The sequence below is a fragment of the Drosophila albomicans genome, chromosome 3 (assembly GCF_009650485.2).
Source record: "Drosophila albomicans strain 15112-1751.03 chromosome 3, ASM965048v2, whole genome shotgun sequence".
Classification (NCBI taxonomy): domain Eukaryota; kingdom Metazoa; phylum Arthropoda; class Insecta; order Diptera; family Drosophilidae; genus Drosophila; species Drosophila albomicans.
Window position 1 is genome coordinate 48849998 of NC_047629.2, and position 25794 is coordinate 48875791.

General features: G+C 39.7%; 3 protein-coding genes across 5 annotated transcripts in view; 1 reads left to right on the plus strand and 2 right to left on the minus strand.

The window, feature by feature from the left end:
- Positions 1-15451, minus strand: part of LOC117572637 (uro-adherence factor A) — a 73695-nt gene extending 58244 nt beyond the window's left edge. For 2 of the 3 annotated variants that reach the window (XM_052003443.1, XM_034255605.2), the window contains exons 1-3: positions 8443-8591; positions 4825-8382; positions 2243-2877 (exon numbers count right to left, since the gene is read on the minus strand). In XM_052003443.1, coding sequence (XP_051859403.1) covers positions 2243-2877; positions 4825-8382; positions 8443-8574 — 4325 coding nt within the window. In that variant the 5' untranslated portion in view covers positions 8575-8591. Of the gene's footprint in view, positions 1-2242; positions 2878-4824; positions 8383-8442; positions 8592-15186 lie in introns of those variants that run through there. The other variant, XM_052003444.1, reaches the window with a different exon arrangement.
- Positions 15452-20840: 5389 nt separating this feature from the next.
- Positions 20841-22396, minus strand: LOC117571176 (mitochondrial import inner membrane translocase subunit TIM50-B). The gene is made up of 2 exons (XM_034253203.2): positions 22067-22396; positions 20841-22000 (listed from the first exon to the last, which is right to left on the minus strand). The coding sequence occupies exons 1-2, from the start codon at positions 22229-22231 to the stop codon at positions 20975-20977; spliced, it is 1191 nt and encodes a 396-aa protein (XP_034109094.1). The 5' UTR covers positions 22232-22396; the 3' UTR covers positions 20841-20974.
- An 812-nt stretch (positions 22397-23208) lies between these two features.
- On the plus strand, positions 23209-25793 carry LOC117568552 (ATP-dependent RNA helicase p62-like). Its single transcript, XM_034249272.2, has 5 exons — positions 23209-23546; positions 23619-23690; positions 23746-23829; positions 23888-24663; positions 24729-25793. Exons 1-5 carry the CDS (start codon positions 23483-23485, stop codon positions 25569-25571), a joined length of 1839 nt encoding a protein of 612 aa, XP_034105163.1. The 5' UTR covers positions 23209-23482; the 3' UTR covers positions 25572-25793.
- Position 25794: the final 1 nt, after the last annotated feature.

A 25794-nucleotide genomic window follows, 5' to 3' on the forward strand; every position in this document is an offset into this window, starting at 1 on the left:
ATCATACTTTCTTTCCACTTCAGATCGTCCCACACTTATCTTCTTCACTTGCCTTGTTTTAAGAAAGGCAAAATTTATGGAAATTTTTATTTATTGACAGCGCAAAACAAACACAAATAAATGGTCTATAAATAAAAGCACACAATATATCATAATATTAAGCAGGGTAACTGCTAGTCGAGCATGCTTTCTTAATACTTCACACTTCACTTTATCTCTCACTTGTCTTGTTAACTTAACTTGTTCTAAAAATGGCAAAATTTATGGAAATTTTAAGTTTTTTTTTTATTTATAGAGAGTGCAAAGCAAACACAAATAAACGCTCTATAAATAAAATAACTCAATAGAAAGCAAGGCAATTTCTAATCGAGGCGACTTTGTCGAAATTGTCTTGTCCAAAAGCTCAAAAACTTACAGAAATTTTATAAATCAAGTAGAATTAAAGAATTCAAATAAATTTAAGGCAGGGTAACTGCAAGTCGAGCATGCTTTTTTATTACTTCAGATCACTTCTCATACTTTGCCCAAATTATCTTTTGCAATAATAAAAAAATGTATAGAAATTTTTAACTTTTTCTTTATTTATTGAGAGCGCAAAGAAAAACAAAAAATAAAGGAAAATAACTCTATGAAATGAACCTTTAATGCAGGGTAATTGCTAGTCGAACATGCCTTAAGCCCAATCAATTCTCTGGCTTGGCCAAAATTGTCTTCTTCTAAAGCAGTTTAAATTTATTGGAATTTTAAAAATGTTCTGTATTAATCGAAAGAGCAAAGCAAACTCAAAGAGAAACTTATGTTATAAATAAACAAAAATAGCTCAGCAGCGTTTTAAACAGGGTAACTGCTAGTCGAGCAAGCCCAGCTAGAACATTACTCACGCTTGGCTAAAAAATGTCAAAATTTATGGAAATTGTGTAAATTTTCTTTAAGCTGGTCTAATTGGAAAGTTGGCTTTGGTGAAATATGAATTTGATTTAATTTATGGCTGAAAGAATCTCCACTAAATTCACCATAAAAGGCATCTAACAAACAGCTGCCTCTTATATTAATTATGGTTGCGGTTTCGACGCCAAAAGCACACACACAAGCACACTATCAAACACACACACACACACACACACTACTCTCTACTCTCACTCTTGTGGAAATGCGCAATCTATGCGCTATTAATTTATGTGGAAAAAGGCAATTTGAATGACCGAAAAATAAACATCTGTTATTTGAGCGGCATTTAACGCACTGTTAGAGCTGTTGAGCTGCAATTTGCTGCTGCACATTTATTATTATTCATGTGACCACAATTAAACATATATGCATATAAAATGCCTTTAACACCAGACGCGACCAGGCGTGATACGATTCGATTAGGTTGCATCCCTTGCTTTATATGTACTTATATTTAGTTGACCTTTTTGAGTTGAGTTGTGCAAAAGTGTTAATTACGCGTGCCACAAGTTGCATGTGCACAGAGAGAGAGAGAGAGACAGTTTTGTTTCGGGGTTTTGGGGGCATGGCAATGGGCCAAGAATAGCCAAAGCCAAAAGTTTGGGGCTGGCTGCACTTGAACTGACAGCCACAATGGGCCGCATGATTTGGCCAATTCACAAGAGGCGAACAACTTTTAACAATGGGCAAAAATTATGCAAAAAAATAAAAATAAAATAATAGAAATAAAATGTAAAATTACAGAGAATAGTTTTGCTGGCTTTCTTCTTAGCGAGTTTCAACTCTAAACTGGTTCAACGTAATTTTATAACGTGGGCTGAACCCAGTTTTGTAATCAAGTGTCTTTGGCATTGCCTGCCAATAGTTGCAGTTGCAGTTTTGAGTTGCAGTTGCATTTGCAATTGCAGTTTTAGTTTTAGTTTCACTTTCAATTGCCCGTGCATTAATTATTGATTGCTGGCACTTTTGGTATATTTATTTTTAACTACTCTCTTGGATTACACGTTTAATTAATGCGAGAGACACACGCGCTGTTTGGGGTCGCGCGGTTAACTTTGTTTGCGGTTTTTAGCTCGCTCATATCGCGCGTATCTCACGGATGCAAATTCAATGTATTTACGCGTAACGCGCAAAAATAAACAACAAGTGTTTTGAGTCACAGATTAAGTCAACAGAAAAGCCAAGCCAAGCCAAGCCATTTGACTCGCTTATATACACTACACACACACACATACACAGTTATAATAGATTTGTGGCGGCAGTCCACAAAAAAGTATCTCACGGATACGCGTACCTGTTCGTCAGCGTTGCGCTGTCCGTGTGTTCCGACTTGCAACTGAACTCGAGCTCCAATGTTGCTCCAATGGTTGTTGAGTCTTTGTCGTTGTCGTTGCCAGCGCTCTTGCTGTTGTTGTTGTTGTTACCAGACTGCTGGCTGCTGTTGTTGTCCAACTTGTTGTTGTTGCTGTTGCTGGTAGCAATGTTGGCAACATTTGTTGCTGGCAACAAACTGGTTGATTGCCCCTCCGCACATGTTGCGGCAACATTTGCAGACGCCGCCGCACTGCCAGTCACATTATTGCGTTTTGTTTTGCTCGCTTGTTCGTCGTTTGTTTTGACTGTTGCTTCACATTCGCCCGCCTCGCTGGCGCAACATGTGTCGCCACTTTTCGTGTTGCCAGCAACATCATCAGTTGTTGCTTCACTGCGCTCATCATCATTTGTTGGCTTTTGACTCCCCGTTGCTGTTGCTCCTGCTGCTGCAGCATTTGGCATTGCGCTTTCCACAACGTCCTTGGACAGCTGCGAATCGCTGTTATCCTTTGTCAGGGTCGTTACTGCCGCTTGTGTCAATTTGCCGGACTGCTCACGCTTCTTCGGCAGCGACTGCGACTGCGACAGAGACTGAGACTGCGACTGTGCCACATCCTGCAAAAATAATTGATAAAATTAAACTCGTGTTTATCTTCATTTGTCTTCGTATTGTGTGTGTGTTAGATATTGTATCCACTGCTGATGCTGCTGCTCACACGACACACACACGACACACCCGAGACACGAGCCTGATGAATGACCATTTCGAAGTCGGAGTCGGAGTTGGAGTCGAAGTCTGGAGGCATGCAACGGCCAACTGGGTTAGAAAATATTACGGCTGCTTGAGGAAAAATGAGCAGCTAGGATAATGAAATGATTGACGACTGCATACTTAAGCATTTATTTATCTACTGTGTGCTGTTCAGCTCCTCAGCTGACCCCTTAAAAAGAGGCCAAAAAGACGACGCAAATTGACTTGAAATTCTAGGCATATTTAAACACAGCTGAAGAGTTAGGAACGTCGACGATTAAACACCCTTGTTAAGACAACTTTTTAATAAGATGTTAACCAATTGCCAGCTTAACTAACTCTGTTAAAAGTTTAAGAAAGAGATGTGGGCAAAAGCAATATAAAAGCTAAGTTTGCCAATTAATAAATGATGCTTATTATGTTTCTATTAGAGTGAAATTTGCCAAGCTTTTCCAAAATACTGTCAGATGCATATTCTAAGAGTTTCAGTTGGATAACATATGAGATAAAGTAAAGTAACATCAACATAAACTTTTACTTTCTACTCCTAACTTTAATAACTTTTCAATCTTAAAAAATGATTTCAAACTTAAAAATTTAAAAAAAAATTTGAATGAAAAAGAATATAATCCCGAATATATACCCTCTGCAAACTTTACGTATATCAGTTTTGTTTTATATTTTATATTTTTGGTTTGACCACTTCCGCTCCTTGAAAATCTTGAAAAATCGAATAGGAATCGAAAAATGATTGAAAATAGCAAGCATTTTTACCATTTTTTGTTTCTTTTTACAAATATTTATTAGAAAAGACTAAAAAGTAGAAAATTAAATTAAAATAACTTGTTAATGAGAATTTTAAAATTTTAAACAACTGATTCTACGCACAAGAAACTTCTACATAACCTGCCAAGAAAATTACTTGTAGATCTTCTGTTGATTACCCAGTATTAGCAACAATTTTAATTATTCGAAGCAAAAATGAAATCATAATTGGAAAAATTTTATCATGCAGTTGTATCGTAAATGAAGAATATTAATATTATATAATATTTTTATGTCACCAAAGAAATTATGAAGATTAAAAATTTGATACAAATTAAAATTTTGAACAAATTAATCTCATATAATTTTTATAAGGATGACATTTTAATCCATTAATATTGACCTCAAAAGGTGGCAATCCAGTTCAGCTCCCCTCCTCGCCTGCCACTGATGGCATAGCGAGAGAAATAAAGAATAAAGCCATCAGAATCTTCAAGCTAAATTTGTAAACGCGTTTCTCCACGCCCCAAATTATGGAAACTACTCACAGATTGAGTGTAGTACCATATAAATATATTAAATATACAATTTAGTATATTTCGGAAAAATACCGCAAAATTTAGCTTCTATTCAAAATGGGTATCGGGTATCTCTCAGGTAGTCGAGCTTACTCGACTGCAGCTTTCTTACTTGTTTAAAGAAGATCTACAATATATACTTTCATGACGATACTTTGTAAAAGGAAAAAATAGACGGACAATCCGACAGACGGATGGCTAAATTTGCTTTTTAAATGGATGAAGCTGTATAAAATATAGTAAAGTTTGTTGGAAAATATACGAAATGCTGGACTGAGCAACTTGATGGCTAACACAAATACTCTTTGAGGGCTTACCACAGCAGCTGTGGCAACAAACTCGTAATTCCTTTTTTGCAAAGGGTATGTAAAAGCCGCCCAAAGCCGACAGCTAGCTGACAGGCAGCCAAAGCTGCCAGGTTAAGGTCAAAGGTTGTCGACGATTAGCTAATTACAGTGTCATGCATACCTTGCTCTGTTGTCTTGGCTGACTAATGGCTTCAGTTGTTGCTGTAGCTGTGGCTATTGCTGATGCTGCTGTGGCTGCTACTGTTGCTGTTGCTGCTGTTGTGGAGACGACACTTTGAGCGCCAGCCGAGTCCTCGCTGCGCGCATCGTAGAACACGTCGTCGTCTTCCGCTTCCGTTGCACTTTTGGGCGCCATTGTTGCACTGCACTTGACTGGCATTTCCGGCGTTGCAGCTAATGCAGTTGCTACTGCTGCTGTTGTTGCTGTTGCTGGTTCTGGCAGCGTTGCAGGAAGTGCAGGCGGCTGCAACTTGGCAGCCAGCGTTGTCGTTGTGGGCGTTTCGCTCGTCTCGCTTTCGAGTGAACGCGACTGCGATTTGGTGTCGTCCTGCAGTCCCTCCATGTTGGCCTTCAGCTCCTGCAGATCCGAATAGGTGGCCGGCGATGGCGGCGGCGGCGCTGGAATGTCCTTGCGTCGTTGATTTGGCAACGGATTGCTTGAGTTGCCATGCGATTTGCCACTGTTCGAGCGATGATGTCGCTTGCCAGCTGTGCCAGTTGCTGTTGCTGTCTCGTTGGTTGCTGCTGTTGCTGCTCCGGTTGCTGCTGTTGTCGATGCTGCAGCTGTGGCTGGCGCACTGCGTTCGCGTCGCTCTTCCTTGTGCTTGGACTTGCTTTTGCTGCTGCTGCTCTTGGGCTCATCTTCGGCGCGACTTTGACGCTTTGGAATTGCTCCTGTGGTGGAAGCCACCAAACGATCCAGCGATGGATACTCTCGCCGCTCGGTGGGCTGCGGCTGCCGCTTGCTGGGCGTGGGCGTGGCATCTTCAGCTGCCGTTTGTGGCTGCTGCTGTTGCAGACTTGTGCGTGGCGCTGGCGTTGGCTTTAAGGTTGTTGCTGTTGCAGTTGCCGTCGAGCTACGTCCTTTGCTTAGTGGCAGCGTTGTCACCACCAGCGTTGACTCCTGCGGCTGCGATACCGAACGCTTGGGACTTGCCTTGGGATTGTTGCTGTTGCTGTTATAGCTGTTGCTGTTGCCCGTGCGATTAATGCGACGCGTTGATTCCAAGCTGTTGTTGCGCTGCATCTCCGACTGATAAATGCTGCGCTTCACATCGTTCACATGCTTGAAAAAGTCCATCGCATACTTGTTCTGCTTCAGATCCATTTGTGGCGCTGGCTGTGGTAGTAAAGGAGCCGAGGCCTGCTCGTAATCCGCTGGCTCAGCGGGTCCACTCGATGGCAAAGTGCCAGCTGCTGTTTTGCGTGGAATTCCGCTGCTGCCGCCACGTGCCATTGAGCCATAGATGTCATCAAAGTCAGAGCTAAAATAGCTCGAAGAGCAATCGCAATTGCGACACTCGTAGTTGCGACAATTATCCGAGTAGCTGCACTTCTCCCCAGGCAAGCCATTGGCCACGCCCATGCCTGCAGTGGCAGCAGCCATCACTCCGCCATCGAGACTGCACCGACGACAATCATAGCCAATGCGACAGCTCTCGGTGCTGCCAAAGTAGCGTCGCTGATGCGCATTGCCGTGGGTCGAAAACAAACTCGAGCGATGCGGATAGCGATGCGTATAACGTTGCGAATTATCGCTGCTTCTCAGCGAGAATTCACTCAGTATCGAAGCACGTGAATCGCTTTTATACATCTGCGGAGATTCGAATTGATCCACGAGTATCTGGGAGCCACCAATCGGACGACTGGCGGCATACATCAGCGGATGCAACGGCTGGGCGCCAATGGCATAGTAAAGATCTCCAGTGCCGGGAGCAGCATAAACATTCGCCTCAAGGCGAGCCATTGTGTTGTATTTGTGATAGGGCAGCGAATCGCTGGACGAGGAGGATTTTGTATTCAGGCGATGCACTGAAGCGCTGCCCGAGCCATTCTGATAGCTCACAATGTAACCCGGTTGCTGTTGTTGGCTATGATGTTGCTGCTGCTGTTGCTGCTGTTGTTGTTGTCGTCGTGGTGGCAGCTGCGCTAGCAACAGGCTGCCACCCACCGCATAATGCTGACCATAAGTCTTGTGCGGCGCCTGCTGCTGATAGAAGCTGTTGTAAAGTTGTTGCTGCTGCTGCTGTTGTTGTTGCTGTTGCTGATGTTGTTGCTGCTGGTGGTGATGTTGCTGTTGTAGTTGGTGGTGCAGCTGCTGCTCGCTGGGCGTGGTCGTGGCCGAGGTGGAAGTTGTCGCCGACGATTGCTGGAATTGCAATATCGGATTGTATTCACCAGTGATGGCCACGGGTGTTGTCTCAATTTTATAGACACCCGGATTGTTGGGATTGTACGATTGAAACTCGAGTATGTGCGCAGCAGGCAAACCACCTGCTGATGCTGCTGCTGCTGCGGCGCTCGTTTGCTCCACGTGCTGCACATTTTCTGTCAGTTGTTGCTGCTGTTGTTGTTTCTGCTGCTGGGCTACGTTTGCGGGCAAACAATACTTGCAATTCTCTTTGCTGCATTGCTGCATGCACAGCTCACAATCCGCATAGACGCCACCAGCAGAGGCATCGCTTAAGCATTGTTGCTGCTGTTGATGTTGTTGTTGTTGGTGGTGATGTTGCTCCTCATCGGATTGGACCGCAGCAACTGCTGCTGTTAGTTGTTGTTGTTGGTCTGACAGACTGATGTTGTCCTGCTTGATACTGGCTGCTGTTTCCTTGAAGAATATCTCCTCATAAATATTCTCCTCGCTGCGCGTATGCAGCTGCTTCACATTGTTGCTGCTGTTGCTGTGGCTGCCGCTGCCTTTGTTGCCCGTTGTCTGCGATGCGTCGCCTGCACTGCGCTGTTTGTCCAGCTTCTTGGAGCTCTTTAAGCCCTCTTTCAACAGATAATAGTTAAAGCTTTTGATACCAATTTCGCCACGCAGAAATCGCCGACCAATTGGCAGCTTGGCTGCCGTCTCCACGGGCATTGTGGCTGCCGAATTCTGCGCCGAGCTGCGCAACGAATATCTATCGTCATCCTGTTCGGTTGCCTCCAGATATTGTTGTTGTTGTTGTTGCTTACTGCTGCGGTTGCTGCGCGACAATTCCTTGCGACTGCGAGCAGAAGACTCGGTGGATTGTTGTTGTTGCGATTGTGCAGCCTTGCGGCTGTTGTCCAAACTCAGATTGCGTTTCTGTTTCGAGCTGCGTTTCTGTGCCGACAACGTCTTCTTCTCATTCTTCTCGCACGCCGCTGCCAAACTTCGCTCCAGGCTCAGCACGCGACGCGTGATGCTTGCCTCCTTCAACGGCTCCGGCGGCTCATTGTCCGAGCTGCTCGACTCAAAGTCATAGTCCACATTAATTGCAGCTGCATTGCTGCTGCTGTTGTTGCTCGTTTTGAGCGGTTTATTGACGGCATATTTGAGAAAGTCTTTGGTCAACTGACTGCGTTTGCCCAACGAACTGCTGCTGGGCATTGGCTCCGCGCCTGTGAGCTGCGACGACGATTTCCCCGAGATGCTGCTGCGTCGCAAGGGATTGGCCAGGTGACTGATGTCCTCGGTGTAGGCGGGATCATCGTAGATGCGGTCACGCACCGTTGTCGAGCGGTCCTTGGACTGTAAAAAGGAGTAAAGTTAACAAATTGTAGAGAGAAATATTTAGTGCTAGACACTTGCCTTCACTTTCGTTTTTTTGCGACTGCGATGCGGGGTGGCAACATCCGTTAGCTTAAGCAGCTTCGGTCTCAGGGGACGTTTCGTCGATTTGGCACGCTCATAAGCCAGATCCAAAAAGGTTTCCGTTGCCATACTCAAGCGTTAGCTAGCTGTAAAGAGAGACAGGAAGAAAATAAATCATAAATTCGGCAAGAGTTTCTAGATTATCGTTTGATGTTAACTTTGCCGCCGACGGCAGCAATACCTTGGAGAAGTCAACAAATTAAGCAGCCAGCAGTCGACAGCCAACAGCCAGCAACCAGCAGCTGGCAGGAAGCGAGTAAACAAGCCAAAGCACGTGCTAGACAACAACAAAGTTCTGGCCCATTAACTGGGCCTTTAACAGCCAGCCAAACCAGTCAGCTAGGCTCTGAGCCAAGTGAGTTCAAGTGTTTTTGGGCAGGCGAGTGTGAGAGAGAGAAAATAAAAAGCGTTAGGTCTATATCGCATGTGTGGGGCAAGCGAAAGCCCAAGGAAATTAAAAGAAATATACAAAAGTGTCCCAAGGAGACACTTGAAACGACCTTGAAGGCAACACCCACCCACCCCCCAAATAACAAAAAATGTTGGCCAGGTGCTGTTACTGATGTTGATGGTGTTAGGGATGACGTTGGTGTGGATGCCACGTAAGTTAACCATTTGCCATTCATGGCGAGAAAATTAGTATGTGCAGTGTACCGTTGGCACACTTAAACATACATAAGGCAATATGTACGTGAGAGCCTCTTTCTGTTGTTTGCCCTACCTCCCTCCCTCCCTCACAGCCTCCTCTTCTCAGCTCAGCAAACTACTTCTGGCAACTGCAGCACTTCGGACAGTTCATCATATTTCACACACAATATGAACAAATATGAACACTAAGACATGACTTTAAGAGACCTGGCACAAATATTGTGTGCGTAGGAATTTTAGATAAATATAGTATACATATATAGGAATTCAAAGCAAAGAAATAGAAAAGCCTGTTCGATAAATAAATGTAGAGGAAAAACAGAGAGATAAATTGTGAAGTGTGCTCGACTTTGGGAGACCTTAAAAGCACTAATATTTTACAAGTTTATGTGAATTCGTATTACAACATAACTATAAATAAATATAATATATAAATTTATTTATTTATTTTTACAAATAATGAACATTGCGTTTAACATAAATATAAAGCCACCAAAAAAATTCTTAAGGAGCTATCGCTGTTCTCATTCCTTTAGCTTTAGTTTAAAGTATAAGTATACAAAACCCGATAAGAAACATTACAAAATAAAAGTTCAGACCAGTTTGAACTCTTCTTCTTAAACAGATTATTAACATTAAATAAAAAATATAAAGAATATACATTCATATTATAATATTATTTATATGACAGCCAATCATAAAATGTTACAGTTACCATTTGAGATGACATAATGATCAAACAACAAAGGAACATGTTCACATCTCTACAATCGGCTATGTTAAATAAAAATATAAATCTCTTTTAACGATAAGGCTTTAGTAAATATTTTTTCCTCTAATAAAAGTTTGTGTATTATGCTCCTCGCAGTGATATTTCATTAAACCCACTAAATAGGCAAATACTCCTTTTCTTCTTCTTTTTTATATACGTTCACTTGTAAAATTTCTTTTCATTTATAAAGTAGAAAGGGAAAGTAGAATGTCATAGCGAAATTCTAAAACAAACATAATCTGCGTAGAGTAATCTAAAGTGTTGTCAGCAAATTTGATTGGATCAGCTGTTATATTTTCTGAGCTATGGGTGTTTAAGCTCAAGGACAGACAGACAGACAGACAGACGGTCAGCCAAATGTCGCCATAGAATCCCGTTTTTGGTGGATGCCTTCATCTGCATGTTACACAAATTCCCACACACTCCAAAGACTCTTCTTTCGTTAAGTGTTGGGTCGCGCGTAAAAGAAAGAAGAAAAGCAAAACTTGGGCTTAACACAAGATTTGCTCAGCACTCGTATTAGTAGTCCTGTGAGGCTCGTCCTCGCTCTCTCTGCAAATTATTTGCCTGTAGTCTCTCGCTGTTGTGTTTACTCATTGTGTTACGCATAATGAAATTGACTTGTGCTCTTCGAATACATAACTAACACACTATACTATACCATATACGAGTATAGTATATGATAGAAGGAATCGCTACTCAACTCCTTTTTTGCTGCGCTGCTCCTTCGGTTTATGTATCCTGCTAAAAACGTCGCATGTCATAATGTAAGTGGCGGTCGATAATGTTTGCGTTCCTTCTTCTACTCGTATCAGATGCTAGCAAACGGACCGAATGCACACCCTTCCCTTCCATATCCTTCACATCCTGTGTGTGTCTTCACTGTGACAAAAGATTCGCTTTTGTGTGTAGGTTTATCGCATTTCCTTTTCATGCTGTCGCATTTTACGTTCCCAAAATAAAGCATTATTATAATTATTGAATGAAATGTCTGACCTTTTTGGCTTGGACATAATATAAAGTGTATTTAAGCTTCGTTGTGATGCGAACTCTATCAGCATATTTCCCACTCTTGTGATTTATTGTAATCAGCACGTGGAAAACAAAATATTAAGGCCAACCGAAATGATGATGGCGATGGCGACGGCGACCTTCGCATTTCATTTTTGGGGCCATTTAGTTAGTCGCTTTTTCGACTTGTTTTTAAATTCACCTTCGCATTTTATGATAAATGTCAACAGAAGAAGAACAGAGCAGAGAAGAACCCAAACTTTACACAGGCCTCTGTCTGTCTGTCACCCATCAAAGCCTAGATAATGAGAGTTCATTACAGTCTCTGGGTCTCAACCTTCCTTTCTTTTTGGCTTTCAAGGATTTCGATTGCCACCCCAGAAGAGCACAAACAGTGAGACAGCGAAAGCGACGAGACCTTTCAGCAATGTCAGATTGTCAATTTGCTGTAATTTTATTTATATCGAACTTACTTTTTTTTACAGCTACAACACACACGAATTGCTTCATCCGAGCCTGTGTTTTTTTATACCGCTTATCCATAGGGTAGAAGGGTATTATAACTTTGTGTGTAACATGCAGAAGGAGGCATCTCCGACCCTATAATAACTATAGTAATTTTTATTCCTGGTTACGATCAGTTACAATTTTTGGAAGTTTCTTAAAAAATACGTTTGTATGGGAAAAAAGGCTTACTTTCTACGCGTCTTAGTTGATTTGGCTGATAATCTGGTATATTTTCCATTGTATGGTTTAGATGAATATACCGAAAAATACTAAAATATACCAAAAGTTTTATATTAATATACATATATACCAAAAACGTATCAGTTGGAATATTTTAGTATTATTATGGTATCTATGGCTATGTATCGATATAGGAATATACTAAAAACATAGATTTTGGTATATTTTTAAGTAATTTTGCGGTATATTAATTTGGTATACTTCAAAATTTATACTGTACTGTTTTGATTTTATTCAAAATGGGTAGAGGGCATCTCACAGTCAAGCAGATTCGATTCTTCATTATTTTAGTTTTAGTATTTTTGTGGTATATTTATTTGGTATACTTTAAAATGAATACCACACTATTTTGCTTTAATTCATATTAGGTAGCGGGTATCTCACAGTCGAGCACACTCAACTGAAGCTTTCTCACTTGTTTTTTATTGTATTTTCTTTGCGGTTTTCAATTCCATTGAAGAGATAGAAAAGAGAAATGTTGTGTGTCCACATGCCTAAGTTAAGCTGCTTTTTCGGCACAGAAATAAAAGGTAGCTGCAGACAGAGTGCTGCTGACAGTGAATGACAGTCACAAATGACTGTACCCACCTTGCCACGTTGCCACCTTACCACGTTGCCACCTTGCCACAGCATCATCATCAGCAGCCAGGGAATGACACGCGAGTGACAGAAATCAATCCAATTTGCTTGTCTCGAGGGCAGCTCAACACGGCCAAATAATTAAATTAACTTTCAATATGATAAACAGACAAATATTAAAGTAATTCCATGAATACACAAATACGCGCGTAAATTGACCTTGAATTCGTGTGCTACAATTCCCCCTCCCTCCCACTCTCCTCTCTCCACTCTCACTCGCAATTTCCATGAATAAACCTATGTACAAGTTGACGTGTTCTAGGGCAGCGACAACATCAACAACACCAACATCGTCGACAACAACAACAAAAAGTTGACACTCAGCGTGCCAGCAATTTGCATATGCATAATTTTATCTCTTCATTTGCCACATTGTGGCACAGACAAACAACGCTGACAAATGCTTTGATGTTAAGTGCAAACGAACAACAACGAGAACAATCTTAAAGCTCTTCAACCAAACGAGAAATCTATGTTATGCTCAACCGTAAAAGAGGCTTGCTTAAGCAAGAATTGAAAAACACTTTAATATCGATGGGAATTTCTTCTATTGGAAATCAATTTGGTTTACTGGCTATACACTTAAGCTCAGATTGGAAATTCTTCTCTTGGAAATTAAATTGTGATATTAATTGGAATGTTTTCTACCAAAGTCAATGAAAAAGGATGGATAAACTGTATCGATAAACTAATTCAAACACATTTTTTATTTTTATTAATCAATAAACCGATTGTATAAGTAAAATATTAATAATTTCCGAAATGTCATAAAAGGAACTATTATACATATGCTATAAAAAATACTTAAAAACTTGATCAATAAAGTAAATTTAATATTTTATTCATTCATTAAACATTATATAAATATAATCATGATTTGATAAAATTCATTCGAGTACTAAAATATTAGTTTACAGGTAAATCCAAAACAAAAATATAAAAATTTTCGAAGATTAAACCAATTTTATAATATGGAAAATAGCGTGAAAATTCAAAATATGTTAATTAATTAATTGACGGTGCTCTTGGAATGCTATTAATGAAATGTAATAATTTATATACGTCAATCAATGATTTCATTGTTCGATAAATATGATATCGTAATTCCATATTTTAACTACTTATAAACTTAAGATTAAATTGAATAAAGAAAAAATGATTAATTTATATCTCAAAAATCAAAAAACTCTATGAAATGAATATAAGATTAAATTTTTGAAAGATGTTGAATGGAAAACAATATTTTATAATGGTGCCTTGTAAAATATGTTTACATTTAACAGTATTATTAATATTTATTAATTATTACATTTATTGTAATCAAAAATGTTTAACCAATTATAAAATAAGTCAAGATCAAAATGAAGTGAGAAATAAAATATTTCATTTCATTCCAAATAAAAACATTAATGCGGAAAACATTTATTCTGCATTTGGATCTTTGGCTTTTTTAGTAAACAATATTTATAATACTTATATATAATAATAATAAGTAACAATATAATAATAATATGTGATAATCATATAATAGTAATCATAATCATATTTCGTTCCAATAAAAATCATAATTAACAATCATAACCAATTAAACATTATATCGCCTCACGTTATATAAAATTTTTAATAAAAAGTAAGAAATTGTGAAACAGATTCAAGCAGAATAAAATCGTTTGAAAAATTATTGTGTCACATTGAAAGGAAATAAGAAAATAAGCAAACAAATCCGTCCCTTTTTGTGCTAGTCGCACATAAGATAGATTAAAGATTGATGGCTCAGTCAGGTATTTCAGCCATTTATGAGCTTTCGAAAAGCAATGCAGATATTATTACCACAGCTTAGATAAGCCGATTATGACCATAAATAATCGTTTATAAGAATAGAGACCATTTGTATTTATGTAGCTATATTTACGAAGCTGCCCCCCCCAAAACATTATTTTTGTGCTATAATTTGCAATGCTGTTTTTCTAACAAATCCGTTGGTATTTCACATTCTTTGTTGTTGTTGTTGTTGCAGCATGTTTATGCGGCACACTCCGAGTGTGTGTGTGTGTGTGTGTGTGTGTGTGTGTGTCGTAGTGTGTGTGAGTGCGCGCACATTGGGCCTGGTTGTAGAACGAAACGAATATGTTTAGGGTGTGGCTATGGCAAAGCATGCGAAGCTTATTTGTCAGTCTGTCTGTGTACATTAACTAATATTATGGCATAGCTTCTATATATGCATCTAACGACATCTAACGATTATGATTCGAGTGGCACTTGGCTTTGCACTCACACACACACACACACACACACACACACACACAGACGTAAGCACTGCGCACACTTTTGCAGCTGCTCAAATGTTTGGCTTACGCTTCACACACAAAAATATATATATTTGTTTTATTATATTCCGTTTGCTTGTTTACATTATCTGATGCACACACACACACATATATAAACACACACACCTCGGAGTCGAAAGTCAATTTAAACGCTTCACAATAGCGCGCCACTTTAATATTTAATTGAAATTTAATTCAAGTGCAAAGACGAAATTGCACGCAAAAATTTCATAGCATACTTTTCAGCGCACCCAAAAGCGACGCGACGTTTGTTTAGGCTTGGCAGCTGGCAGCAAACGCTGCTGATTTAGGGGCGTCTAAGGGCAAATAAATCTGTATTACGAAGCAGCATATTGTGCATAAAAGAAGAACACCAACAAAAAAAAGCGAAGAAAGTAGCAAAAGTAGCAGCGAAAACAAAGTTGTCAGCATACACAATATTTTGGAGCACGATTGGATTATGTTATTGGGAAATATGTAGAAGGAAGCACTTTAAAACTGTGGCACACACACTAACACACACACACACACACATACCAAAGCATGTAGCAGCTTCCAATGGGAGCGGCTTTTAATTTTCGCCAATTTGTTTGTTGAATTTTCTTAGCTGATGCTTTATTGTTATGTTGCACAGCGAAGATAGAAGACACGAACACTGTGACAGTTTAGTCCTTTACTCGGACAACAACAACGCTCACACTATCAAACACACTAAGCACACTCCGAGATACGAACAATCTTTCTTCACTTTTTTGTATATTTCTTTTTGTTGAGGGAGCCAAAACAACTGCGAACACGACACACAAACGCGACGTCCGTTCCGTCAAAACTGAATAAAATTTGCGTTGCGGCGTTGCCAAAAGCTTTTCGCCATATACTTACTCGTAAATCTCACAACAACACAAGCGTAGTTTTTCTTCTTTTTCTTTCTTTGCTTTTTTTGTTGGTAGCAGTGCGTGTTGGAGCTTTCGGCAAAAGCAAGGCGCTGTGCCAGTTAGTGGCAAACAACGAGATGCGACTCAAAGCGCGAGACTCAAAATGCTGGCTATCTGCTTTTTTGACGTTTGCCTAGTGAAAGTGAGGCAGCTTCGGCTTGCAGCAGCAGCAGCAGCATCTTCTCTCTATCTCTCTCTCAGAGCATCGACGCATGCGTTGGATTTCACAGCCTGGTTCTGACATTTCCGAGTGCGAGTGGAAACGCAGCGCTGCATATTACACATACGCAACGTTGACAGCGCAGAACTTTAAGCGCGTACTTGTTGAGGCCCAGGCGGAAGTGCGAATGTAACTTAAAGTAATTTACATTTGAATAAAGTTTTAATTAGCCATATTTAAAATAAAGACTTTTATAATGTTTTTAAGCCTTTAATTTATTATGCTTTATTTTGCATTTAAATTGACTACCTTAGTAAGCATTTGTTTCACTTTGATAAGGATAAAGGCGGATATCCCTAGCATCCCTTTTGGCCACATTTACAACTCGTTGCAGCTTCAATGTTGCCGCAGCAACTTTTCCCCTTAAAGCTGCGCATCGCTTGTTGCTAAACCTTGTTGTTGATTGTTGAGAAAAAGTCGTTTGCCAATTGTTTTGGCACGTGGTCAACTGCACACACACACACTCGCACACACACTTACAAGCCGGCAACATGTTGCTGAGTTTGCGTGGGCGACGCTAAATTGGCCACGTGTGAGGCAGCTCTACACACACACGCACACACGCAAAGTAAGTATGTAACATTTGCTGTGCGTGTTTGTGTGCGTAAATTTGCTTTGTTTTGCATATTAGCACCTACAATTGTACATACGTATACACATCTATATATTATATAGAAATGTATGTAACATTACGCTTCATCTGACGCTGATTATGTTTATTATATGCCACTGACTGTGGTTTGTCCTGCCGCTGTCCTTGGTGGCAATTGTGAGCCTTGCGGCTTTGGTTTCTGCTTGCTGCCTGCTGCTGCTGCTTGCTACATGTTGCATTGTTTTTCATTAAATCAAAATGCCTACTGCCAACTTAAAGAAAAATTCATACGCCTGTCAGTTCAAGTTGTACAATTTAATTTGCTAGCACTCGTCAAAAAAGGGCTACACATTGACCTATGACCAATATAAAAATAACTGACACAAACACACACATACACACACAACACTCACACACACACTCGCTCATATATTGAACAAACTGTATGGACATTCTGGCAGAGTTTCTATCAAACCAAAAAGCAGCTTAATAACATAATAGAATGAATTTTTGCAGAGAACTTTTATTCTACTTTTTGTATTTATACCCTGTAAGCATATATGCACACTAAAAGGGTGGCAACGACTGAGCAGATTAAGCAAAAACTGAAGGTCTAACTAATATTTCGCTAAAAAAAGTTCTAAAACCATAATTTTGAAAGTCTCGTCAAAAACATGAACATTTTGAAATTATTTGATTGAAATCCAAGTTCTTATCAATACGATAAAAACATCTTATACTCTTAAGACCACAAGACTAAAAATGATTGCAATATAATTTATTGTTTTATTCGTTTTTGGTGTCTATGCGAATTATGCTAGTTTGACTCTTAGTTGCTTTGCCTGATAATCTGGTATATGTTGTACTCTATGGTATATTTTAAATACATAGTACAATATCGATATACCAAATATGATATATAGACCTCCATATATTTCAGTATATAGGATTTGGTATATTTGAGTATTTTGCGGTATATAACCTTCGGTATATTTAATTATTTTGCAGTATATGCAAAAGTAAACCGCAAAATTTAATATCTTGCATATTTCGCAAAATTCTAAAATATACCGAAGGCTATATAACAGATATAATAAAATATTCCAAAAGATATATTCGGTATATTGATATTGTTCTATATTTTGCTATGCTTTTGTTTTATGTAAAATGTGTAAAGGGTATCTCAGAGTCGAACACACTCGACTGTAGCCTTCTAACCCGTTTAATATTTATATTTTATTATTTAGTCAGCTATTCAACGTGACTTACTGTGCTATAAGCAAAAACAGTTAGATAAAAGCTTCAAGGAAATTTCAATTATTTCGAGAACTTTACTAAATTCTAAAACTAGTATTTTTGATTTAATTATGAGCATTTTTCAAATTAATGTTCATAGTTTTAATTCATTTGATTTTAAAGTGGTGTTATTTCAAGGGCACATTTTTTTAGGATGAATGTTCATTATTTTAGTAAATGGTCTTTGTCAGTGTAAAAATTCGTTTCTTCTTGAATTTTAGATAAGATAACAACAATGTATGTTGTACAGGGTATATTCAGTGTGCGACCCAATCCCAGAAATGCGACGTATTCTTAAACATTGTTGTAGTTTGTTTTGTTCTCGTTTTTTTGTGCACACAGAAATCGAACGAAAAACATAAACGGCATGTGAGGTCAGCCCACTGAAGGGATAAATAACGAAATTTATGCCAGGAATCGGGCACGGTTTGAGTTTAATTGAATAGATGGATGGATGGATGGATGACAGGCAAGACTGAATGACTGACTGAGTGAGTGTGAGCGAGAGGGAGAGGGAGAGCGGAAGAAGGAGGATGGAGCGCTAGCTTTGCCAGCCCACATAGCCTTTCAGCTGGTAAAAATAATAAATAAGTACTTACACAAAGAGAAAGAGACAAAATGTGTATGTGTGTGTGTGTGTGTGAGTTTTTGTTTGTTTGTGTTTGTGGAGCAGCAGCAGCAAGACAATCTAAGTCATTTGCCCCAGGAGCCAATGAAGCTTTACTCTCTCTCTCTCTCTCCCCAGCTCAGCCCCGATCAGGCGACTTATTGTTTTCAAATGGCTTTTGCTAAATGTGAAAAATTCGTGGTGTTCGATGATTGAATTTGTACAAATATTTATCTAGGACCAGCGCAGAAACAGAAATTTAATACAACTTATTAAGGCAAAAGTGCATGAATGATGCTGCTTTTCTCATCATACATAATTTATTCAACTTTTGGTGAGTGTAAAGTGTGAATATTCATTTATCATTCGTTCAATACGTGTATTCAAGCAAGCATCGAAGCGAATGCCATTTGTCATTCTAACATTTGCTTCCGCTCTGGGAGAAATTATTCGTGTCGCGTTGTGTGTTTGTGTGTCAGTGTCACTTATATAGATTTCGATTTCAGTTAAAACCACTTTACAATTCAAACATGGATTCGCCGTATCTCTTTGTCCTGTTGCTCATAGCTTGGCTATTCCTGCTGCTCTACACCTGTAAGCGGCAATTGGATTTCTTTGCGCGCTCTCGTAAAATTTCCAATGTGAAGAGATTGCAGTTTGAAATACGCAAGAATTTAAAAAGAGAGCAAGCGACTTTTCATACTGTCAGAGATTTGATGCATTCCAGTATGCTAAAGTCGAAAGAAGGTGTAAGTGAACTCATCGCAGAAGATGAGCTGCAGATTCTTCAGTTTCAGATCAATGCACAGCTCAAGAAACTCGAATATGCGCTAGAGTTTAATGCCATATGATGATTAAGTGTGTAATTCGGGGCGTATACTTGCTATAAATGGATTACATAGATACTCAAAGAAAAATTAAAAGTTATTTGGCTAGCAGATGAAATATAATATACACATATGTACTCAGAGAATTTGCCAATGGATGAAGTAACTAAGCGAAATCACCCGGGGCGTATACTTGCTATTGAAAATAAATTAGTGAAATTGAAAGACAAGTACAATTAACTGACTACATTATATTAAAATGTATTTGAATGAAAGATTACCCTTTCAACCATTTAATCAGATCTGTAAAGTAACTTAGCTATGATATGATATGATATGATAGATAGATAGATAGATATGATAGTTTTATCGCTGATCATTTAAGAAATGTGGCATGTGGGGCGTATACTCGTTATTGAAAATGAGTGCAATTAAAAGTCATTTGGCGCATTGTATATCTAAAAAAAAAGTCTCCAACTGAACTAACTAACTAACTGAGAACTACGAAGTAATTAAGGAGACAGTTTAACAGTTTTGGGTTAGGTCATAAAAGAAATTTGCCATTAATAGCGTATACTTGATATTGCAAATAAATGAGAGAAATGAACTACGAGCTTTTAAGATAGAAATCTGAGTGTTTCAGTTTGCTATTGAAAGGTATTTGAATACAAGATTACCGATCCAAAAGAACAGTATGCTTTCAAACCATTTTATCTGATCTACGAAGTTACTAAGCTACAAATTTGACAGTTACGGTTTTGATTGTATATGTAAAATAAAAATATGCAACTAACCTAAAGATTTGAGTTTCTTTTTTGGTCATAAAATATATGTGGCCTACATTGCGTGTACTTGATATTGTAAATAAATGAGAGAATTTACACGTTAATTTACTTATTAAATATGTAAAGGAAAGAAAGGTCTTCTAATAATTGAGCTAGGAGCTTCCAAAACACAAATTTGAGTATTTTAGTTTGCTATTGAAAATAAATGAGAGAAACAGAGTAGTCAGTCGGCTCTTAAACCATTAATTCTGATCTACGAATTAACAAAGCTACAAATTTGTCAGTTTCAGCTTTGATTGCCACAGAAATAAGAAATGTAGAACGTATATTTGCTTTTGCAAATAAACAAATCAAATTCCAAGTTAAATAACTGACTAAATGTATTATAGGAACGTGGAAACGCGGTTAAATTATGCGGTACTAAGATACAGAGAGGTTTAGGTGGATATTGAAAATAAGTGAGTGAAAATTATCAGGTTTTTGATATGTAAGTTTCCCATCTCAAAAGAAAAATCTGTTCTTACACCGCTTAAGAGGTTCACAAAGTAGCCAAGAAGTTAAATCGAAAATTAAGAATTTGATCCAATTCAGCGCAGCTCTTCAAAAATGAAATTAAAAGTAATTTAACTAGCTTATTACCTATAAAAGACTATTTATGGTTTAATAGACCTATGAAATATACATACTTGATATAGCAGACCTCTCTGATCAAAAGACAAAGGCAGCGTATACTTGATATTGCAGTTCAAGCTACAGATTCCGCAGTTCCGTAATCATGAACAACTTTGAGAAGAATTGTGCAACACAATTCAAAATAAATTAATGACATAAAATGGTAACAGATAAAATATAAAATAAAATGAGACAGTTTTCACTAATCTACTAATTGAACTGTTTCTGTTTTTATCATACTTAAATATATATATATATCTCTTTCAGAAATCATTTGTTAAGTCACAACAATGCAACAGGAACGTAAAGTAGAATTCGAAAAGCCCCCACAAAAAAAGAGAGAGAGAGAGTGAGTGAAAGGCTTTTCCCCTTGAGTGAAGTGTTTTTGTTCTCAACGCTTCATAAAACCACGCGACCAGTTCTTAACCATGGGCTTTGGTTTATTCAGTTTCTCGATTTCATCCGCCTGCATTTGTTCCGATAACTTGCGCTGATTCTCACGAAACTGGGCAATTGGCTCCTGGAATTGATTGTAATAATGCAGGACTTCACGCACATCGTCCACATCGCTGCTGCCGAGCACACTCAGAAATGATATCAGATCGAATAAAGTGGTATCATCATCGTTGCCCGACCAACGGGGAATCGAGAACGTATTTCCCGGATGCATTTGCGTCGAGTTCTTGTCCCAATCAACGACGACCACACGCTTGAGATCACGATTCAAATTATCCAAATTCTTGACGTGATGTCCGCCCACAAAATGCGTGGAATCTCGCACCAGACGATACATGATATAACCATGAGGATCGAGGGCGTCGAGCAATGGAAAAACAGTCATTCCCTGCTCAGCGGTGTACACAACGATTTCGAAATATTTGGAGCACTCGCGTAGAAAGACATCGACGCCGGGACGTTTCTTAAAACGCCAGCCCGTTTGATAGGTCCAATCCGGATGGATTAGCAGATCTTTCACCTCGAGTACCAGCGTGTAGGGTGGCTGTACGTATGGCTCCTGGAGCGGATCAGGCAGTAGCTTTTGGCTCGAAGGCTCCTGGATGAACCGTTGGAAATGATTAAAGGACTTGAACGTGCGTGCCAAATACTGTTGCATCGTTGGCAGTGCGCTAAACTCATCGATCATCTCGTTGCCCTGCTCATCGACGGTTGGCTTACCAAAGAAGTAGATAGCCCAAAATGAAAGGAGTACGCCTCCAATGCCAAAAAAGGCGAATCCAATTTTCATACGCTGCCAGGCGCGCTCCATTTCTTTCAGTTCTTCCTCCTCCTCTCGCTTGCGTCGCGCACGACTCTCCTCGTCATCCAACTCCATCGATGTTTGCGGAAATAGTTTTGACAATATCTGCGTCGATGTTTTCTCGCATGTCGAGTAATAACGATGAACGAAATACATCCGCTCTGGGCGAGCAATGTAACTGCTATAAATACTCGTACTCGTACTCCAATGTGGTATACTACTCGCCCCTCTTCTATCCTCTGTGCATTTGATGCCCGCCTGCGTGTTGAACATGACACTATTGATCATGGTTTGCCATAATCCCGATGTGAGCGTTCGAGATGTGTTTATTAGCTTGCGGCTGAAGCGTGCGCCCCTATATAGCATACGCCCTATTGCGATTGGAGTCATTTGCTAAACTGCAACGTTTGTCTGCCGATTCAAATAAATAAGACTATTTTTCGATATTCAAATTAACGAAATGGCCACTAATAAATTTGACATTTTTGTATAATTCAACCGAGGATAATTTTACACATTTTTTATGTAGCTTTCCCCAAAAACTAACAGCGGTGACAGGTAAATAACGATTGCTACAATGTGTCTTCGTTAAGTTGAAGTTACTCGCAGTTTCAAATATTACCGCGCTTATAAAAAGCTGCCAACTCGGTATTTAAATTTTAGCCAAGCGCGCTGCCGCTTTGCAAAGTTGCGTGAGAGTTGCCATATCGTTGAAAACAGTTAATGTGGTTGAATAATTAATGATTGCAAAGAATAAACATAAATACAAAAAACGACAGAGCGAAAGGGTTTTAAAAACAAACAAAATTTTAAATTGTACAACGCAACACAATGAAAACATAACTGTTGCTATATAATTAAAAAATACCAGAAGTCTTTTTTGGTATATTTAAAGCTGCTGTCACTCACCGAATTTTCTTTCTTCACAATTAGAATGATATAAATGCCGTTACTTATTATTAAATTTCACTTTTTCACAAATTATTGATTATATTTTGACAATTATTTACGCAGTACGACGAGGACAGTCGAATGCAAATTAAACTGTTTTAAAATCGTATAGATTTCGGTGAAAATGACGCCAAGATGATTGCAACTCCGCGCGTGTTTTGCAAACCATTGGAAATTTTATAATATTGCACTAAAACCGTAACTAGATGTTAATTTTTAGATTTCTTTAAGTTTAATGTTAACACTTATTAAATGGATCACTTTTTGTAAATATAATGTCCGCACTCAGCTAAAAATTAAATTTTTGTAATAACGACTACTTTACAATACGCACGCACTTCAAGAAAATCGATGTTTGTCATTAGCAATCGATATTTTAGGTATTGCAAAAAATGTGATATATCGATAGTGTCAACGATGATTCTCCACCTCTACAAACAACAAAGCACACATAACTGTGCAAATTTTTTTTGAAGCTGTTTTTAAACAATTCATATTAAATCGTATTGTTACGTTGTCAGCATAGAAACTATATAAAATTTATTTTAAACTGCTAAGCATAATTTGTGTTGTGGTTAAGTTTAGCAAAAGAAGAGAAAAGCCAAACAAAAGCTGGGGCAGGTTCAAAACAATTATTACGTTTTTTTTTGTTTCGTTTGTGCCTCAGCCGCTCTGCTTAGAGAGTAAATTATGTCGCCACCTCGACACGGTGGATTTGGTGGCGGTGGCGGAGGTGGAAGTGGCGGCGGAGGTGGTACGTATTACTCAAGCTTACAAAAACAATAAATCGACACAATTTTCTTATTGAGCTCATCAATTATTACAGGACGTTCGGGCTTTGGTGGCTTTGGAGGCTTCGGTGGCTTTGGAGGCGGTGGTGGTGGTGGTGGAGGTGGAGGTGAGTGTCATGTTAATCTATAAAGCATATTTAACAAGCTGATAAAATATTTTAGTACGCTCGGGACGCATCGAGAGTCGTCAACGTCGCAGTGGCGGCCTAAATCGTGGAGCTGGTGCAGTGAACGATGACTTTAACAGTGAGTAATCTCATAACTCATTATCTACGGTTATCTAATCCATACTTGACCTTTTTAGGTTTGCACAATGTCAACTGGTCGGACATGCGATTGCAACCGTTTCAGCGCAACTTCTATCAGGAGCACCCGAAAACACGTAATCGACCACCACAGGAGGTGGAACGTTATCGTGGCCAGCATCAGATTACAGTGCGTGGTGCCGCGCCCAATCCCATACAGTATTTCGATGAGGCCTGCTTCCCGGACTATTGCATGCATGAGATACAACGTCAACGCTACGCAGAACCGACTCCAATTCAAGCCCAATCCTGGCCAATTGTGATCTCAGGCAACAATCTCGTGGGTATTGCCAAAACCGGTTCGGGCAAGACGCTGGCATTTATCTTGCCCGCCATCGTACACATCAACGGGCAGGAGCCGTTAAAGCGTGGCGATGGACCCATTGCTCTGGTGCTGGCGCCCACACGAGAGCTGGCCCAACAAATCCAATCGGTGGCCAATGATTTCGGTTCCAACGCATATGTGCGCAACACATGCATCTTCGGCGGTGCACCGCGTTCCAAGCAGGCCAACGATTTGGAACGTGGCGTACAGATTGTGATTGCCACTCCGGGACGTTTGTTGGATTTCTTGCAAGGAGGCACCACAAATCTGCGACGTTGCACTTACCTTGTGCTGGACGAAGCGGATCGCATGTTGGACATGGGCTTCGAGCCGCAGATACGCAAAATACTTGGCCAAATACGACCCGATCGACAGATTCTAATGTGGAGCGCCACTTGGCCTAAGGAAGTGCGACAATTGGCTGAAGATTTTCTCGGCAACTATATGCAAGTGAGTGGTGAAGTTTCCCTTTAAATTGTAGAGATTTTAACTCATAATTCAACTCGTTCAATTAGATTAACATTGGCTCCTTGGAGCTGTCGGCCAATCACAATATACGACAGTACGTGGAAGTTTGTGCTGAGCACGAGAAAGGCAGCAAATTGAAGGATCTGCTCTCACACATTTACGATCAGGCCAGGGAACCGGGCAAGATCATCATATTCGTTGCCACGAAGAAAAAGGTCGATGAACTGGCGCGATTTATCAATGCTTTTGGCGTTGGCGTCGGCTCCATTCATGGCGACAAATCGCAAATGGATCGCGACAATGTGCTCAACGATTTTCGCAGTGGACGTGCAAACATTTTGGTGGCCACAGATGTGGCAGCGCGTGGTCTTGATGTCGACGGGATTAAGTATGTTATCAATTTTGATTTTCCCCAATCGTCGGAGGATTACATTCATCGGATTGGACGCACGGGACGCAAGCATACGACTGGCACTTCCTATGCGTTCTTTACGCGAAAAAATGCCAAATGCGCGCGAGCTCTGATTGAGATACTGCGCGAAGCCAATCAGAATGTGAACCCTGAGTTGGAGTACATTGCACGAGAATCCGGTGGAGGCGGCAGCAATGGACGCAGTCGTGGCGGTCGCGGTTCTGGGCGACATAATGGAGGAGGTGGTGGAGGTGGCGGTTTTAATTCGATGAACGGCAACAGCGGTGGTTCCAGATTTAATGGTTTTGGCGGTTACGGCGGCAATCGCGGCGGCCACTCATCAAACACAAACATGAACGGCATGCACGATCAGAGGCCAATGATGCGTTATGGTGGAGGCGGTGGCGGCTCCTTTGGTGGCAACAATGGAGGCTACTCCAACGGCGACAACAGATACTCGAATGCCGCACGCCATTAGAATTAATTAGTTTTCTGTTTGTTTTTTATTGTAGTGTATTATCAACTTTATAATTTGCATTCAACTTTTTTGTTTTACATGCCCATTTTTATCGCCCATTTCGTATTTATTGTGACTGCAGTTGAATGCAGTTAAAAACAAAACAAAAAGATTCTCAAGCATTTGTGCAAAATGATATTACAAAGAAATAAAATAAACAATTTTATAAAGGTCCAAATGAAAG

What these genes read in the sequence shown, in the direction of transcription:
- LOC117568552 (XM_034249272.2), top strand. Translation starts at nt 23,483, where the DNA reads ATGTCGCCACCTCGACACGGTGGATTTGGTGGCGGTGGCGGAGGTGGA. An exon ending in TGGTGGTGGTGGAGGTGGAG is followed by an intron (nt 23,691 to 23,745) that starts GTGAGTGTCATG and finishes AAAATATTTTAG; the next exon opens with TACGCTCGGGACGCATCGAG. An exon ending in AGTGAACGATGACTTTAACA is followed by an intron (nt 23,830 to 23,887) that starts GTGAGTAATCTC and finishes TGACCTTTTTAG; the next exon opens with GTTTGCACAATGTCAACTGG.
- LOC117571176 (XM_034253203.2), bottom strand. Translation starts at nt 22,231, where the DNA reads ATGACTCCAATCGCAATAGGGCGTATGCTATATAGGGGCGCACGCTTC. An exon ending in GCACAGAGGATAGAAGAGGG is followed by an intron (nt 22,001 to 22,066) that starts GCGAGTAGTATA and finishes GCTCGCCCAGAG; the next exon opens with CGGATGTATTTCGTTCATCG.